General features: G+C 42.9%; 1 protein-coding gene across 4 annotated transcripts in view; it reads right to left on the bottom strand.

The window, feature by feature from the left end:
• LOC144729382 (protein FAM3C-like) overlaps window positions 1-14,663 on the bottom strand; it is a 37,157-nt gene extending 22,494 nt beyond the window's left edge. The window contains exons 1-3 of one of the 4 annotated variants that reach the window (XM_078609623.1): window positions 14,376-14,524; window positions 2,747-2,939; window positions 314-388 (exon numbers count right to left, since the gene is read on the bottom strand). In XM_078609623.1, coding sequence (XP_078465749.1) covers window positions 314-326 — 13 coding nt within the window. In that variant the 5' untranslated portion in view covers window positions 327-388; window positions 2,747-2,939; window positions 14,376-14,524. Of the gene's footprint in view, window positions 1-313; window positions 389-2,746; window positions 2,940-14,375; window positions 14,525-14,583 lie in introns of those variants that run through there. The other 3 variants (XM_078609622.1, XM_078609624.1, XM_078609621.1) reach the window with 3 other exon arrangements.
• Between the last annotated feature and the right edge of the window lie 302 nt (window positions 14,664-14,965).

The raw sequence follows: 14,965 nt of genomic DNA, 5'->3' as shown, positions 1-14,965 counted from the left end.
CAATGTATTGTGATTTTGTGTTCGATAATACTGCCTTTTGCGTTTAACAGCGTCTAATCGTTTGTATGGAACGCTCGTGTAAATAACACCAGGTAACCCAGCGGCATTTTGCTGATAAGGCCCAGAAGGGTCACAATCTGCCCAGAGTTTTCCTGCTTAAACAAATTCTGCTTGATAGCATTGAATCTAGAAAGCCAATAGGCTGCCCGACTAAAACATATATTTTGTTTATATGTGAAGATTTCAGAGTGGAGATCTGCACATACACAAAACAATTATTTACCTATATAGGCAATATTGGTGGTACACCTACCTGAAGCCCTCATTGTTGAATGGGCACCGGAATATACAATGCTTCACTTCTCCAGCGAACCAACTTAAAGGGGTCCTGTGAACAGACAGAAAAGCAAAGCAGAAACTATTACAGCAAAATAATATAATAATAAAATAAATAACAACACAGACGTTTACACCATTGGTACCTCATTTGCCAGTAAAAAATATGATAATTGTTTTTTTACCCTTTTATCTGGCAACAAAACTGACACCTTTTTTACGAGGAGTCATGTTTGCATAGACCACAATACCTGCAAAAGTGCGCCTTTTGGCGTCATCTGGTCCAACCCATGTGAGACTAGGCTCTAAGGAAAGCTGTATCGGGTGTGGACCAATCAACTTCAAGGACAGTGCATACATTATCAGAGTTATGATTTTTTGTTTGCATTATGACTGCAGGTATTGTGGTCTATGCAAACAGTTTTGTTGCCAGATAAAAGGGTAAAAAACCAATTATAACACAGACGTTTTAATACTTGATCTAATAATACACGAAACCCTTTTACTCGCGGATTATATTCCCAGTCCGCGATTGCTCCCGTGGAACACCGCGGCGGAGTGAAAGAAGTTGCCGGATTGCAACATCGTGATCCGTAGAAGTGGGCACATCTAATGCAGAGCTGCAGTAGCTGAGCTACAGAGAAATGCCGAATGGTTAATGTCTCTATCTCGCAAATAATAACTCTTACGTTTCGCATCTGCACAGACAAAGCTACGACGATGTCATTTTTGCTTGGTAGAAAAGGGTTTTTGCATTTTGTTTAAACTGCGCCATTTGGGTCTTAGCTAAACTCACAATCAGAAAAGCTATCGCGGATTAATTTTACCCGTGGGTCACGTGCCGCGCTTCCCCTGTAATCCGCAAACTTTCACGGATAAATGGAACCGCGCAGCAACTCCTTCCCCCCTTGATCCGTGGCACACCACGTCGGTGCAAAAACATCGTCGCGGATTTATTTGGTCCAACCTCCGCGGCCCACGACAGATTACCGGATTGCCGTTGATATAGTACCCCCCCCCTCCCACGCAGATTTATTGAATTTCTCCTCTCTTTCGGTTGCCTTTCTACTCCCGAGTATGTATGTGGTTCAACTTTAAATTCAGAAATCTGCGTAACAGTTAGGACGCTGCAATCCAGAGCTCGCCACCATTCGACTGGATCTTCTTGCGCGACGGTTAAAATAATGGACACGTTTCTTAAATCCCTCCCACAGTATAAATGGGTACAGGCCACAGTTAGTCAATCGGTAGGTAGGTCGTGTGCGGTGGAGTAAAGCGTGGGTACTCCCACCTATTCCAACACATCTGGTCAGCGTGGAAGAGTAGACCAAATACCCTCCAAAGCTTCCTCTTTGACTTTAAATCGGAGCGGGATTATCCGATTACACTCCCATTGATCAGTTCGATCACTCAACTAATCAATAACGTGGGGAAGAATAGCCCAGCCTGCGTTTCCACGTGCCGCTGGACGGGAGGTGATGGCGAGGGGGTGGGTCTTGCTGACGTCACCGGCGTCACTAGAAGCGGCGCCATTGGAAGCCGCCACACTGGGGGTGTGGCAGAATGGGGTGAGGGGGTGGGGGAGTTCTGCCCTTCGTTAAGGTGCCCAAATAATTATCCACCGCAAAAATCAATGGCATTTGTTTTTGATCAAGTGACTTCATCGACGATTGGTTTGCAGATAAACTTTAACCAACGAAACGTTCATGTAAAAAAAAGTGAAACGCAAACTTTCACCGCGTATTAAAGGGTAGAAAGTGCAACAACTCCGGTTTCGTGCAACAAAAATGGGAAGTGTGAATATCGATTTACAGCCCTTTGTGTCAATACATGTCTGGAGGATGACACCCCCCCAAAGGAGTGCGGGTTAGTTATGTGGATGTTATAAGACCGCAAGCATGCACGATGCAGAAACCACAGACGTACCGTACAAGAATGTTTTTTGCCACACTGTTTTCTGCAGGCCACAAATATAGCCCCAGAAGACGGCCTTCAACAAAAACTTGTTCGGCATCGTCAGGGGTCGACAAACTGCGGCTCTCTAAGGAGCGCTCCGTGACGTCATTCACGGGCTTTTCCAGCTCTCTAAATATTGACCTTTTTTTCTTTCCGGAATTAGAAAAAAATGTTTCTTGTCATTTTTGTTGCCGACCCCTGGAATAGGGGGTTAGTGGTAAAGGTAGTGATGTGGTGGCGAGTCCAACAGGTGTGTGTGTCTGTTCGTGATCACATATGAAAGCCGCAACAGCACACAAGGACTTGTGGGTGGTGGCGTGGTCAGAATTTTCCCTTTGACTCTCTCACACGATCATGTTGACACAACCACACCAGGAGGAACGTGAGACACAAAGACGGCTTCGTGACGTTATTAACGTGCATTGCGGCTCTTGAAATATTTCGAAATTCTTACCGAATTCTAAATAAACGGCTCTTCTTGTTATTTTGGTTTGCCGACCCCTGGGCTTGGTGGCCACGCATCCAAAGCAATTACTCAGACTCAACTCCTACCTCGCCTTCGAGATAGGGATGAGCTGGGACACGCTGCCGGTGATTTTGACCGAAGGCAGTATGACGACGATGCCGATGACGACGGTGAGAATGCACTGTCAAGGGAACGCAATAAGGTTTTAAAATGTGCAATGCAACATTGCACCACTTGTGTGTGTGCAGTGATGAAGCATACAAATGATGGTACCGTTTTGAATGACATTTTCCAGTTTTTCTACATGACAAGCGCTGGGTGGAGTAATGTAGTGAGGGGGGGGACGGACATTTATTTATTTAATCTCATTGAAATATCTTACCTGGCAAATCCCTTGAGATGTAACATCTCTATAAAGTGAACATTTTTTTTATTTTACCAGGTAAGGCCCACTGAGCTATATAGCTATTTTTCAGAAGTGACCTGGCCACAAAATGACAGCTGAACGAAGTGGCTCATCACGTTAAATTTTATAGCAGCCAAATACTCTAAAAGCATCATGTTTATAAATGTGAAGGGAAAAACCGGAGGACCGGGAGAAAAATCCACGCGACCACGGGGAAAACATGCAAACTCCAAACATACAGCAGGCGTCAAGGGTTGGGATCGAACCCACGCTTCCTGAATACCGGGCGAGGGAGTTAACATCTCGCCAACGTGGCGCTCGTTTGTGGCAAGCACGTCCGAGGTGTCACGTGACACATACAAAGCAACACGAAACCACACATGAACAAACACAGAAACATATTTAAATAAATCATTATACCTTCATATTATGTGTGACCGTGTGTCAGCTATTCTGGCTATAAACTGTGCTGTAAAATGTTTTTGACGAAATACCGATTATTAGTGAATGTGCTCCCCCTCCCCATCCACCTGTATTTAACAGCATGAATTGAGTATTTAAAATCTAGTTGTACAGAATCGCCTTAAATTTTGACTTATAACTTTCGTGACTGCAGGAAATCATATTCTTGGTTCTTTCGGTAAAGTCACGAAGATAGAAAATAAAAAATTAAATACAAATTTAATTAAAATAACAAATAATTTTAGTTTAATTTGATTTTCTATATAAATGACTTTACCGAAAGAACCAAGAACAAAATCACCTTATTGAAAAAGGGTTTCTCCATAGCAATACATGATCTCTCTAAAGGGCCGTAAAAGACCCCACCGGTCAGTTGATAATCATTTTCTACGAGACAATCTCTACCAAATTATGAGCAGCGCCATGACAACCACCTTCAATTGAAAACGAATTTCTTTAGGGAAATTAAAAAATATTTTTTTTCGAACAGTTTTTGTGTGTGTTCAGTTTGTTGTCCTTCCCCCGCACCTCCGTTTAAGCACGGTTGGTTACGTACGGTGCGAAAGAAGATGGCTCTCCGTAGTACTGTAGACTATTCTCCAGATCATAACAGTAAAAAAATGTAGGATGCATTTAATAATCATGAGACTAGGGTAATTATGATAACTTAGAGCCCTCTGCAATTCAACCTCTAATCGACGTGTCAGTCGGCCAGTGCAGGTTAGTGGAGCTGGGGGGGGGGTTCGGAACTGGTTAAGATATCAAAGCCATTGATGTTAGTTGTGGCCGGGAAGCGAACTCGGGTCACCAGGTTCAAAGCGCAGGGCTTAAATCACTGTGCCGCCACCACTCCTCCTCTGTGCTGTGCGTTATTTAAAAAAAGATCCAAGACCATGATGTAACCACAACCACATACGTTGACGGTGCTCATTCCAAAACAACCACCGTCGTTCGCAATTAAGTGATGGTGACATCACCACGACGCTTGTGCCAAGCTAGGTGCACCTTAAGGCCACGTGAAGTGTCGAAGGCTTGCTGACAGGTCATGGAACAGACCCAGGTGCAATGGGTTGATTAACTGAGATGACTTGCAGATGCACCTGTGCTCCCCACTCTGGCAACTTGTTGCGTTTTAACCGACCGGCGCTCCGCTCGTTGTGAACGTCGTTCCCTCTGCCCTAAAGTTGTTGCTGCAGGGCGACTGCCTCCAACTGCCCAGTAGCAGCGTCCTTCACGAGCCTCCTCCATAGAGGTCGATCTCGACACCGCTGGTACCAGTCATCGGCAAGTCCACTCGGCTCCACATACTTCTTTACCACATCAGTCCATCTCTTTTTCTAATCTGTACCGTGCCCTTTAAGTCCCCTCTATCCAGCCAACATATTCCAAACACCCACCAATACATACGACACCTGTAGTGTACAGTGTAATGAAAGTAAACTTCGGAAAGTTAAACAAATTAAACATTAACAAGCAATATATCAAGTGTACAAAATTTATTATCTGCAATTGATGAAATAATTGATTGATTTTAGCCCTCGCAAAAAAATATATACTTGCCTTCCTACAAATGCCTCCTACGGTTGCCACACCAGCCGTAATCTACCCACTGCTGGATGACTCTGGCTATCGCCTGATGAAGCTGGTTGTAATCACCAGGGAAACCTCGTACTTGAATTGTAAATGTTGCGAGTATATTGTCCAAAACACCAGTGCGCTCAAGTAGTAAATAATTAGTTACTACTTGATCAGTTACTACTTGAGCACACAAGATGTGCCAATTATAATTGGCACGTTTTGTTTACGTGACAAACCCTTTCTAATTGGCCGTCAGGTGGTGGCGGGTTCTAATGACCAATTTATATTTACACAATCTAACCCAAAACAAACCCTTCATTATGAATAATATTGGTTGCGAAAGCCTACTGCTGTGTTAAACTATACGGACCAATGGCAATCATCGATCCTTTCTTGCAATGTGTCTCAACAGTCAAGGTTACGCGTTTAACCTATATTCTCTCTGTAACCACGTTCTCTAAACCGCCTCTCCGTCTGTTAAAATCTAGTTTCCACACTTTTCAGTTTTTGTTCCACTTGCAGAACTGCTGTTAACCAGAAATGTCAATAATGCTCAAAAATCTTCCTTGTCCTCCCCGAAGACATCCGTGTCATGGGTAATGGGGGCTGGGTAAATTCCACATCAGATAATCGTCGCGAGGATTCAAAGTTTCCGGCATAACTACAAAAATAAACTTAAACCATAAACATCGTAATGCCGATGACCAAATCACCCAGAATGCACCCCATCTTATCAGATCTCAGAAGTGAAGCAGGCAAGAAGCCTGGGTTAGTCATTTGGATGGGCGATTAACGTGCAAGCCCTGTTGGTTGTCACAGCTGACTGAGGAGTTGTACCAAGTTCGTGGGCAAGAGAGGGCAGTGGTGCAAAATCTTACGTTACATACATACGCTACACCAACATATGTTCAACTTCTTTCGCACTGTACATAGCCAACCGTGCTAATCAGAGATGCGGAGGGACGACGACAACATTTGTTTTATTATGCTGTCCCACCGTTCTCTCAACTCTCGCATTTGCCACTGTGGTAAAGTATGTGGAGGTCACCTCAACGACCTGCAATGCCGTGGAGGGGAGGGGGAGGCCCTCGTCCAGGAGTGGATTGATAAAAGGTCCTAGCGCGCCGTTGAGAGCTACGCTCCGTCACCAGAGCGGACATGCAAACAGAAATATGCTCTGATAAACGCGTTGTCTTTGAGAAAAAAGCATGCACTGATAATCTATGCATCGTCTCAAAGAACATGTTTTTGTTTGCATGTTCACCACAAGTACGTGTGGTTAATGCAGACAGGATTCCTTGCGAAAGGTTTCCGTTTGGTGTTTTAACTTCTTAACGCCTGTTTTATTGCCAAAAAGGGTAAAACATATTCTTATAGATTTGAAGCTTTCGTGACTGCAAGTATTCATACTCTTAGGTTTTTTCGGTAAAGTCACGTAGGTAAAAAATAAAAATAAATGAAAATAACTCAATTAAATCACGACGTTTCAGAGGCAACACAAGTCTATGTCTTCAGGTGGGACAGTACATTTAGCTGTGACGGTCCCACCTGAAGATGGAGACTTGTGTTGCCTCCGAAACGTCGTGATTTAATTTAGTTATTTTCAGTAATTATTATTTTATTTTATCATTATTTTTTACCTACGCGACTTTACCCGAAAAAACCTAAGAGTACCCATTCTTATATTTTGATGCTGGCACAAAAAGGGTCCCGCATTGAGATTATCCTCGGTTTGTTGAGCTTCTCACCACGTTAAGCAAAATAAAACTTGAAACGTGACGTCAGCCGTGGCCCAGAATCGAACTTGGGTGATTGGAGTCATAGTGGAAGTACTCGAACCATGTTGTGGCTGCTCTCACAGGCGAGAACACGGCAGCATGCACTCATATTTGTAATTCCCTTCCCCTTTTTAGTTGAAAATTTTGGATAAGGATCACATTCACCAACAATGCGTCTGCATCTTAAACATGCACACGAGACGAACATTAATTTGGACAGCTGCATATTCTCACCTGCGTACATACGTCTCAACAACATATAAAAGCGTGTAAAATGTTGTATACTTGTTCATGTGATGCATATTTATATATTATATACCCTTAAATTGTGAGGAGTTGAAAACACTGTCACGTTAACGAACAGCAGTTTGTCAAATCCACTGCGAAATGAATGCCTCCCCATGCCAGCCACAGAGGGTTATTTTTTTTACCATACTTCACCACACTGCTGGGTACGAACCGGAGTTCAGATATCACTCGATCACTGATGGTCAGCCAGTGCGGTAAGCCGAATTTTTTTTTCACAGGCTCCGCGTGATAAGGAATTAATGAATGAGAAATGCACGACCATGCCCCCCTGACATGCCCATGAATCAGAATCTCTATTTAAACAGGAGGAATCTGATGAGCTATAAAGCTTTTTCATAGATTCTAGATTTGAAGCTTTCGTGACTGCAAGGATTTATACTCTTAGTTCTTTCGGTAAAGTCACGTAGGTAAAAAATGAAATTAAAATTAATACAAATAAAATAAAAATCACGACGTTTCGGAGGCAACACAAGTCTGATGACGGAGGCTTGTGTTGTCTCCGAAATGTCGTGATTTTTATTTTATTTTTATTAATTTTAATTTCATTTTTTACCTACGTGACTTTACCGAAAGAACTAAGAGTACTTTTTCATAGATATCCACTAGCTAACACCTTCTTGTCGTGTAGTTCAGAGCCGTGAGCCAGACACTTTTCCACCGCTCCGCATGTTAAATCAGTGATTACTTGTGTACAGTAACGTGTATTCAATTCACTTCCTTTAAGAGCAGCTACGAACATGTCAAGACCAGACGCCTGTTTTTGCAAGGGAGACCAGGGACAAACGCATCCTTACAGCAAAAGGTGTCTGTGCAACAAATTAACGTGCAGAATTAAGCACATGACGTGTATGTTGAACATCTTTCACACCGTATGTAGACGATGCTACTTCCATACAGTGGTGCACTGCATGGAAGTAGACGCGTTCCAGTGAAACAGGAACTCTAAAGATAAGGGTTTCATTTTAACTACACTGTGGAGATAAGATTGTATAAAGCTGGCCAAATAAAGTGAATCATATAATTTAAGGCCAGATATTGTTTTTCAACTAAAGATAGTTTTCATTTTGCATGAACTCTTTTTATCAGTGACCTTAAAGAGCATAAACTCTTTACAAACATGTGTTCCTCTTTTGCAAGTTTAGCTTCAAAATATTTCCGTGTTGACATTCGCACACAACAAGGCTATGGTGTGCACTATGGATATGGAAGCGGTTTAGATGGCTTTTTTAAGTTGCATTTTTGCGCTCTTGAAATTCCAAATGTGTCAATACAAAATGAATAGCAATGGCTCGATTCTGGTAAGGACTAGAATTAGACTTGTACTCGAGTTTTGGAAGAGAAGAATGACGTAACATTTCGATTGAAAGCTTTCGTGACTGCAGGGATTCATCTTCTTGGTTTTTTCGGTAAAGTCACGTAGAAGGGAAATGATAAAATAAACATAATTAAATAATAATAAATTCTCACGACGTTTCGGCCACAACACAAGCAGCCGTCCTCAGGTGAAGAAACAAGAGCTATCGGAAAAACTTTACCGAAAGAACCAAGAAAATGACATAACACTTTAGATGGTGAGAGAGACAGTGAATATGGGATAGAGTTGAGGTTCCCATATTGTTTAAAGTGTTTGGACAGGTTTAGCGGTTATGCTTCAGACCTGGTGTGTTAGGATAGGAGATCAAGGTAACAATCGTGATAGTGGATGGGTGAGAGATAGGGGCATGGTTGGTGTTAGGGTTATTGTAAGAGATAGGCATAAGGCTAGTGTTAAGCGGTAGAGTTAATAAAAGGGGAAGGGTTAGTGTTAGGATGAGCTTAAGAGGGGTTAAGAGATACAGAATTGAGTCAGTATTAAGGCCAGAGATAGTGATCATTATATACAGCCCTTATCAAAACACTCTTGGATTTTCTGACAGTACTTTACCACACTGGTTGAGTATTGATTTCTGAAGGTGTGGTGCAAAGACATGGGAGAACAGCAGTTATACTTCATCATTAGACCTCCTTTGCCAGTACCAAAATATAATAATAGGGTTTTTCCCCTTTTTTCTTGCAACAAAACTGAAACCATTTTACAAGGATTCATGTCTGCATTAACCACAATACTTGCAGTCAAAATGCAAACAGAAACACACTATGATAATATGTGCATTGTCCTTGAAACTGATTGGTCCACACCAAGGGACGGCTTTCTTTTGAGCCTCGACCCAATTGGTGCTCGACCAGAGGACGCCAAAAGGCGTACAGCTCAAAGACAATGCACTATCAAAGCAATGAGGGCTTGGGGTGAGCATCTACATCACTAGCTAGTACCAAAATATCCATGCACGATCTAGGCTCAACCCTGCTTAGCTTCCAAGATCCGATGAGATCAGGCACATTCTGGGAAAGAGCTATATAGCTCAGCCGGCCTTACCTGGTAAACAAAAATAATCTTTAGTTTAATATGTCCATATAGAGCGCCGGGCAGTGAAGGAGAGAACGGTTACGATGTTGGGGATGAGAGGGTGATGAAAGGGGAGGGAAGAGAGAGGAAGGAGCTGGCTTTAACTGCACAGAGGAAAGACTTCATCTTCTTGGTTCTTTCGGTAAAGTCACGTAGAAGGGAAATAATAAAATAATAAAAAATAAAACATAAGAAAATTTAATTCTCACGACGTTTCGGCCACAACACAAGCAGCTGTCCTCAGGTGAAGAATTTACCGAAAGAACCAAGAAGATGAATCCCTGTAGTCACGAAAGCTTTAAATAGAGGAAAGGCTTTGTGTGTTTATTTTTATAGGGGAAAGGTCGAGGGGTAAATAAAGGGGGCGGGAGTAGCCACACATTAGCCACGTGATTTCGGGGAAGCTTGAGCTGACATGGACAAACATTAAAAAAAAAATGTACGTTTCAAATCGGGAAGTGATTAAATTAGCATTATTCGTTTCAAAGAGGGCGGACCAAACTGATGTGAACAATTGCAGACACATTAGTCTATCACAAAAATATAAACTCTTCACAATGGTCATAGAGAACCAAATAATGAACAATTTATAATCCAACCATCCACACAAATGTAAGCTGGATTTGCAAAAAAAGTTTTCTACCAATGACCATATACACATTGTACTACCAATCAGATTCTCGAAGAGACAAATTAATAATCTGTATATTTATATATACAGGTAGTCCCCGAGATACGATGTTTCCGACTTACGATATTTCGATCTTACGATGGCGATACGACAAAATTGCCATCAACAACCTGAAAAAACTTTCTATTAAATTGCAGTTCATATAGGTAGGCTAAGAATTTACCTTGTTTTTTTAATTAACATTTTACTGTGCAATACAATATTGTAATTAATAAATGCATACAGTATACAGTTAATACAGTACGTACTGTAAATTGCTCTGTTTTGCTAAATTATCACCATTCTTTAAGACTCCTGGGGTCGTCGTAACGCATCTCCATCGTAAGTAGAGGACTACCTGTAATAACGACTGGCGTTAGTAATCTCTAAACAGGCATTCGAGTTGGTGAAGGTTGATGTAGTCATCCAGATTCACACATTTCTATATAGCCACTATAATCACCCAGGAATGTCTGTCCTTAACGCTCGTGACGTCACTCCACATCGACCAGCCCCCCTCATTAATATTAATTATCGGGTGACGTCACTCCACATGGAGTACCCTCCCCCCTCATTAATAATCATGAGCAGGTAACGTCAAATGGACCCCCCCCATTATTATTACCGATTATAATGGGCCAAGAATGTCTGTGTGCAACGCTCATGACGTCACTCCGTCGACCAGCCCCCCTCATTAATATTAATTAGCGGGTGACGTCACTCCACATGGGGGGGGGGCGAGGTGCCTCCTCCCCCCTCCTCAGCGTCAACTTACAACCCTCACTACAAAGGCAGAAGAACCCTCACGTCATCACGCGATCTCCGTAACGCTGTTGAGACATCGAAGTAATAAGTCATATTTAAAAAACTTTTTTTTTAAAAACACGCTTTTATTAAATGTACCCTACTAGTAATGGAAAAACTCCACGACTCCATGAAGTGGCCCCGAAGCTTGCCACAACGTAAGGGACCGTGGCCAATTAAAGCCAACGTGAGTTGAGCGTGGACAATAACATCCAAGCCTAAATATAACATTTAAAAAAGAATGTTTAAAAATATATATTTTTAATGATAGTATTGTCATCAGTATGACATAAGTATACCAAGTTTGCAGTCGATACCACATTGGGAAGTGGGTTAAAATTGAGTTACAAGATTTGAGGATACAACAACAGAGTGAGTTAATAAAAAGCGTGTAATAATAAAAAGGACGTCATGATGAACAAGGGATAATAACCTTAAAATGAAATAAGTCTGTGTCACCGTGCCCTTACCAACTGCACACGCATTTATGCAATGAATATATCACGTCACGGTCTACTTTTCGCTTGCAAATTTCACATTTACTGCAATACACCCGTCCTTGGACGGGCAAAAAGGCGAGTAACAAATGGTAAAGAATTATAGGAAATGAGTCAACAACCTAACAATGTAGGGCTGAAAAGCTGGGTTAATGAAAACGTGAGCAAAAAAAAATAAGTCACATAGCAACTAAAGAAAAGAAAATGCTTATTGACTTTGACGAAGACAACCTATTACTGATGTTTACATCTAGGAGCAAATCATCAAAGATTTGCCAGATCAAAATGATCAGGCAGGAAGGAGTGCTTTTGTAAATGTGTAATCAATAATCAAAATAACATAAGGGACGTCTCTGAGGATAGTGTTACATCAGTACATATGAGATCAACAATAGTCGCCAGACAATATGCTGACCCAACAAAATGGAACAGAAACTGAAAAGTACACAACAAAGCAATGCGCATGCTGGACATTACTGAGAAACACAAAGACAGAGAACAAATAACAGAATTAGCGGCTTTACAATTGATTGAAGTAGACAAAGTGTAGCCTTGGGCAAGGCACCATCGCCAGAAGGGGATGATGGTCACTGGTCAAAAGTGACCTGGGGTGCCACTGTGGCTAGGAGATGTTAACTACCTCGCCTGGTATACAGGAAGTCATGGGTTCGATCCCAACCCTGACAGCCTGTGTATTTGGAGTTTGCATGTTCTCAACGTGGTCGCGTTGATTTTTCTCCGCACCCCTCCTGGTTTCCCCTACACATTTAGACTCAACCATGCGTTTAGGGGTTTTGGCTGCTGTCAATTTACGTGGCAAGCCACTTCTTTTGGCTATCATTTGTGGCCAGGTCGCTTCTGAAAAAATAATAGCTATATTAGCTCAGCGAGCCTTACCTGGGTAAAGTAAAAAAAAAAGTTTATAATTTTTGTGATAGTTTATAACAGAATGGCATCAAGACGTAGGCAACGCCCAAAGGAACGTCAAACCACGGAGATGGAGCGATGAAAACTCAGCCAGTGTGGAGCCGAATTGTTGCACCATCGACCGTGGGGCCATGGAGGGATGGCGATGGCATAGGGGAGGGGGTCTTGGTCCAGCAGTGGATGAAGTTGATACAAAACGCCCCCCCCCCAACATGAGTGAGTTGCTGGCTGTCGGCAACGTGACGTTCACAAAAAAAACACGCGTACGGTTGCGTACTAAATTCGCGGCTGAGTCGACCTAGGCGACGGTCCCACAACCGGCTTGGACTTCCAAGAGATAATCCTGCACCAGAGGTTGCGAGCAGACGGGCCAAGGCAACAGTCGATCATTCTTACGACTGAAACGGATCAAAGATAGGGCATTACTAAGTTATGTAATAATATAACCATGTGCCAATATGACCCCGATCTGACTTGTTTGATCCGGAAGCTTATCTGGGAAGTGCCTCGAATGGGTGACCACCATGCTTAACAGGCGCTATAGGCTGCCAGGCCAGGGCAGGGCAGTACAATCCAATGTTGTAATGCACCTCCTATGCGTCCACGTCTATTGATCCCAACGCAAACCCGCACTTTGGTGCCCGACCAGGGCAGGGCAGTACAATCCATTGTTGTACTGCACCTCCTATGCCCCCACGTCTATTGATCCCAACGCAAACCCGCACTTTGGTGCCCGGCCAGGGCAGGGCAGTACAATGCATTGTTGTACTGCACCTCCTATGGGTCCACGTCTATTGATCCCAACGCAAAGCCGCACTTTGACTTAAATAAAATCGTGACAATCGAATCGCAAATGGTATCGAACAACTTGAACGCGACGGCATTTAACTTAAATCTATCGCCACTTTTGTGGCACTCTATATTGCCTTACTATGATCGCCACGGCGTAACATGATATCCACTCGTATATTCTAGAAGGGATAGATTGCTGTGACTAATAGAATACATTCTGACCACATGTATTATCTGATGTGAGATTTCATTACATTCTTAGCGTGTTCTATCAGGGCTAAAGAGCGGTCTGTGCGAGTGAGGTCAATACATAAGACGTGTTCGAGAAGCGATTTTAAACACAACTCATGTGCGTGATCATCAGGGGAGAGAGAGAGAGACTGGTTGGTTTACATTCTTGCCGTGTTCCAGAAGGGTGAGAGAAAGCAACTTTTTGAATTACAATCTAAGCCAACAAAAGTGGCAAAACCTCTAAGCGCCGTCCACTTTAAAACCCCACGACGTCAAATCGTGAAGTTATATCCAGACTAATTAACACTGTAACGATGTCCTGAGATAAATATACGGTGTTGTGTGTGTATATGACATTTGCCACAATATAAACGGTGAATATGTACCAACAATTGGGACACACTCCCCAAAAAACAGGTTTGAATATTTGCCCACCGTCAAAATAAAAATGTTAACAGCTCAAGAGATGAAATTGGCCTTCGGCTACTGGGGATGCATCCGAGACAACCTCGCATTGTTAAACATTTACAGAGCAATAGATCTGTGTGTGTATATGTATAAAACCGGTGAAGCAAACACATCTAGTGTGGATAAACACGCCACTCAACTGAGCTTAGCGGTACAGTACTAAGGCACACACACACACAAATCGACACGGTATGAACGTTTGCACCGCTCACACGAAAGCCACCACCACCACCATCATCATCCACTTACCGAGGGCCGATAAAATAGTTAAAGCCAGGATACGCGCGCGTGTGTGTGTGTGCAGGGCGTGATGGTCACGATGTCAATGAATAGGAAGGAACGGCAGGGAGAGAGAGAGCGAGCGAGCGACGTTCATATAGGACGCGTCACGGTGACGCCGAGGGGTACAACACACCCAGACGTGGCTCGCCATGCCAGATCCGCGGGGCTTTTTTACCTTCAGACGTTGAATTTCGTTTCAACTGCAGCGCGTTTCGTTTCAACTGCAGCGCGTTTCGTTTGCGGATTATAAGACGCGCACGATGGTAAGAGCGCCCCCTCCCCCACACCAATTTGTTTTTGGTGTCAATAAAGATATACAAATCGCACACGCACGGATCCTTACCGGATTATAAGACGCACCACCCCACTCACATAAACAGTTTTTGGTGTCAATAAAGATATTCAAATCGCACGAATCCTTACCGGATTATAAGACGCACTCAATAGTAAGACACACCACCCCACCCACTCACATCAATTGTTTTTGGTGTCAATAAAGATATACAAATCGCACACGCACGGATCCTTACCGGATTATAAGACGCACTCAATAGTAA

Source organism: Lampetra planeri, chromosome 32 (assembly GCF_965212315.1).
Source record: "Lampetra planeri chromosome 32, kcLamPlan1.2.h2, whole genome shotgun sequence".
Taxonomy (NCBI): Eukaryota; Metazoa; Chordata; class Hyperoartia; order Petromyzontiformes; family Petromyzontidae; genus Lampetra; species Lampetra planeri.
This window is presented reverse-complemented; position numbering and strand designations above follow the sequence as displayed.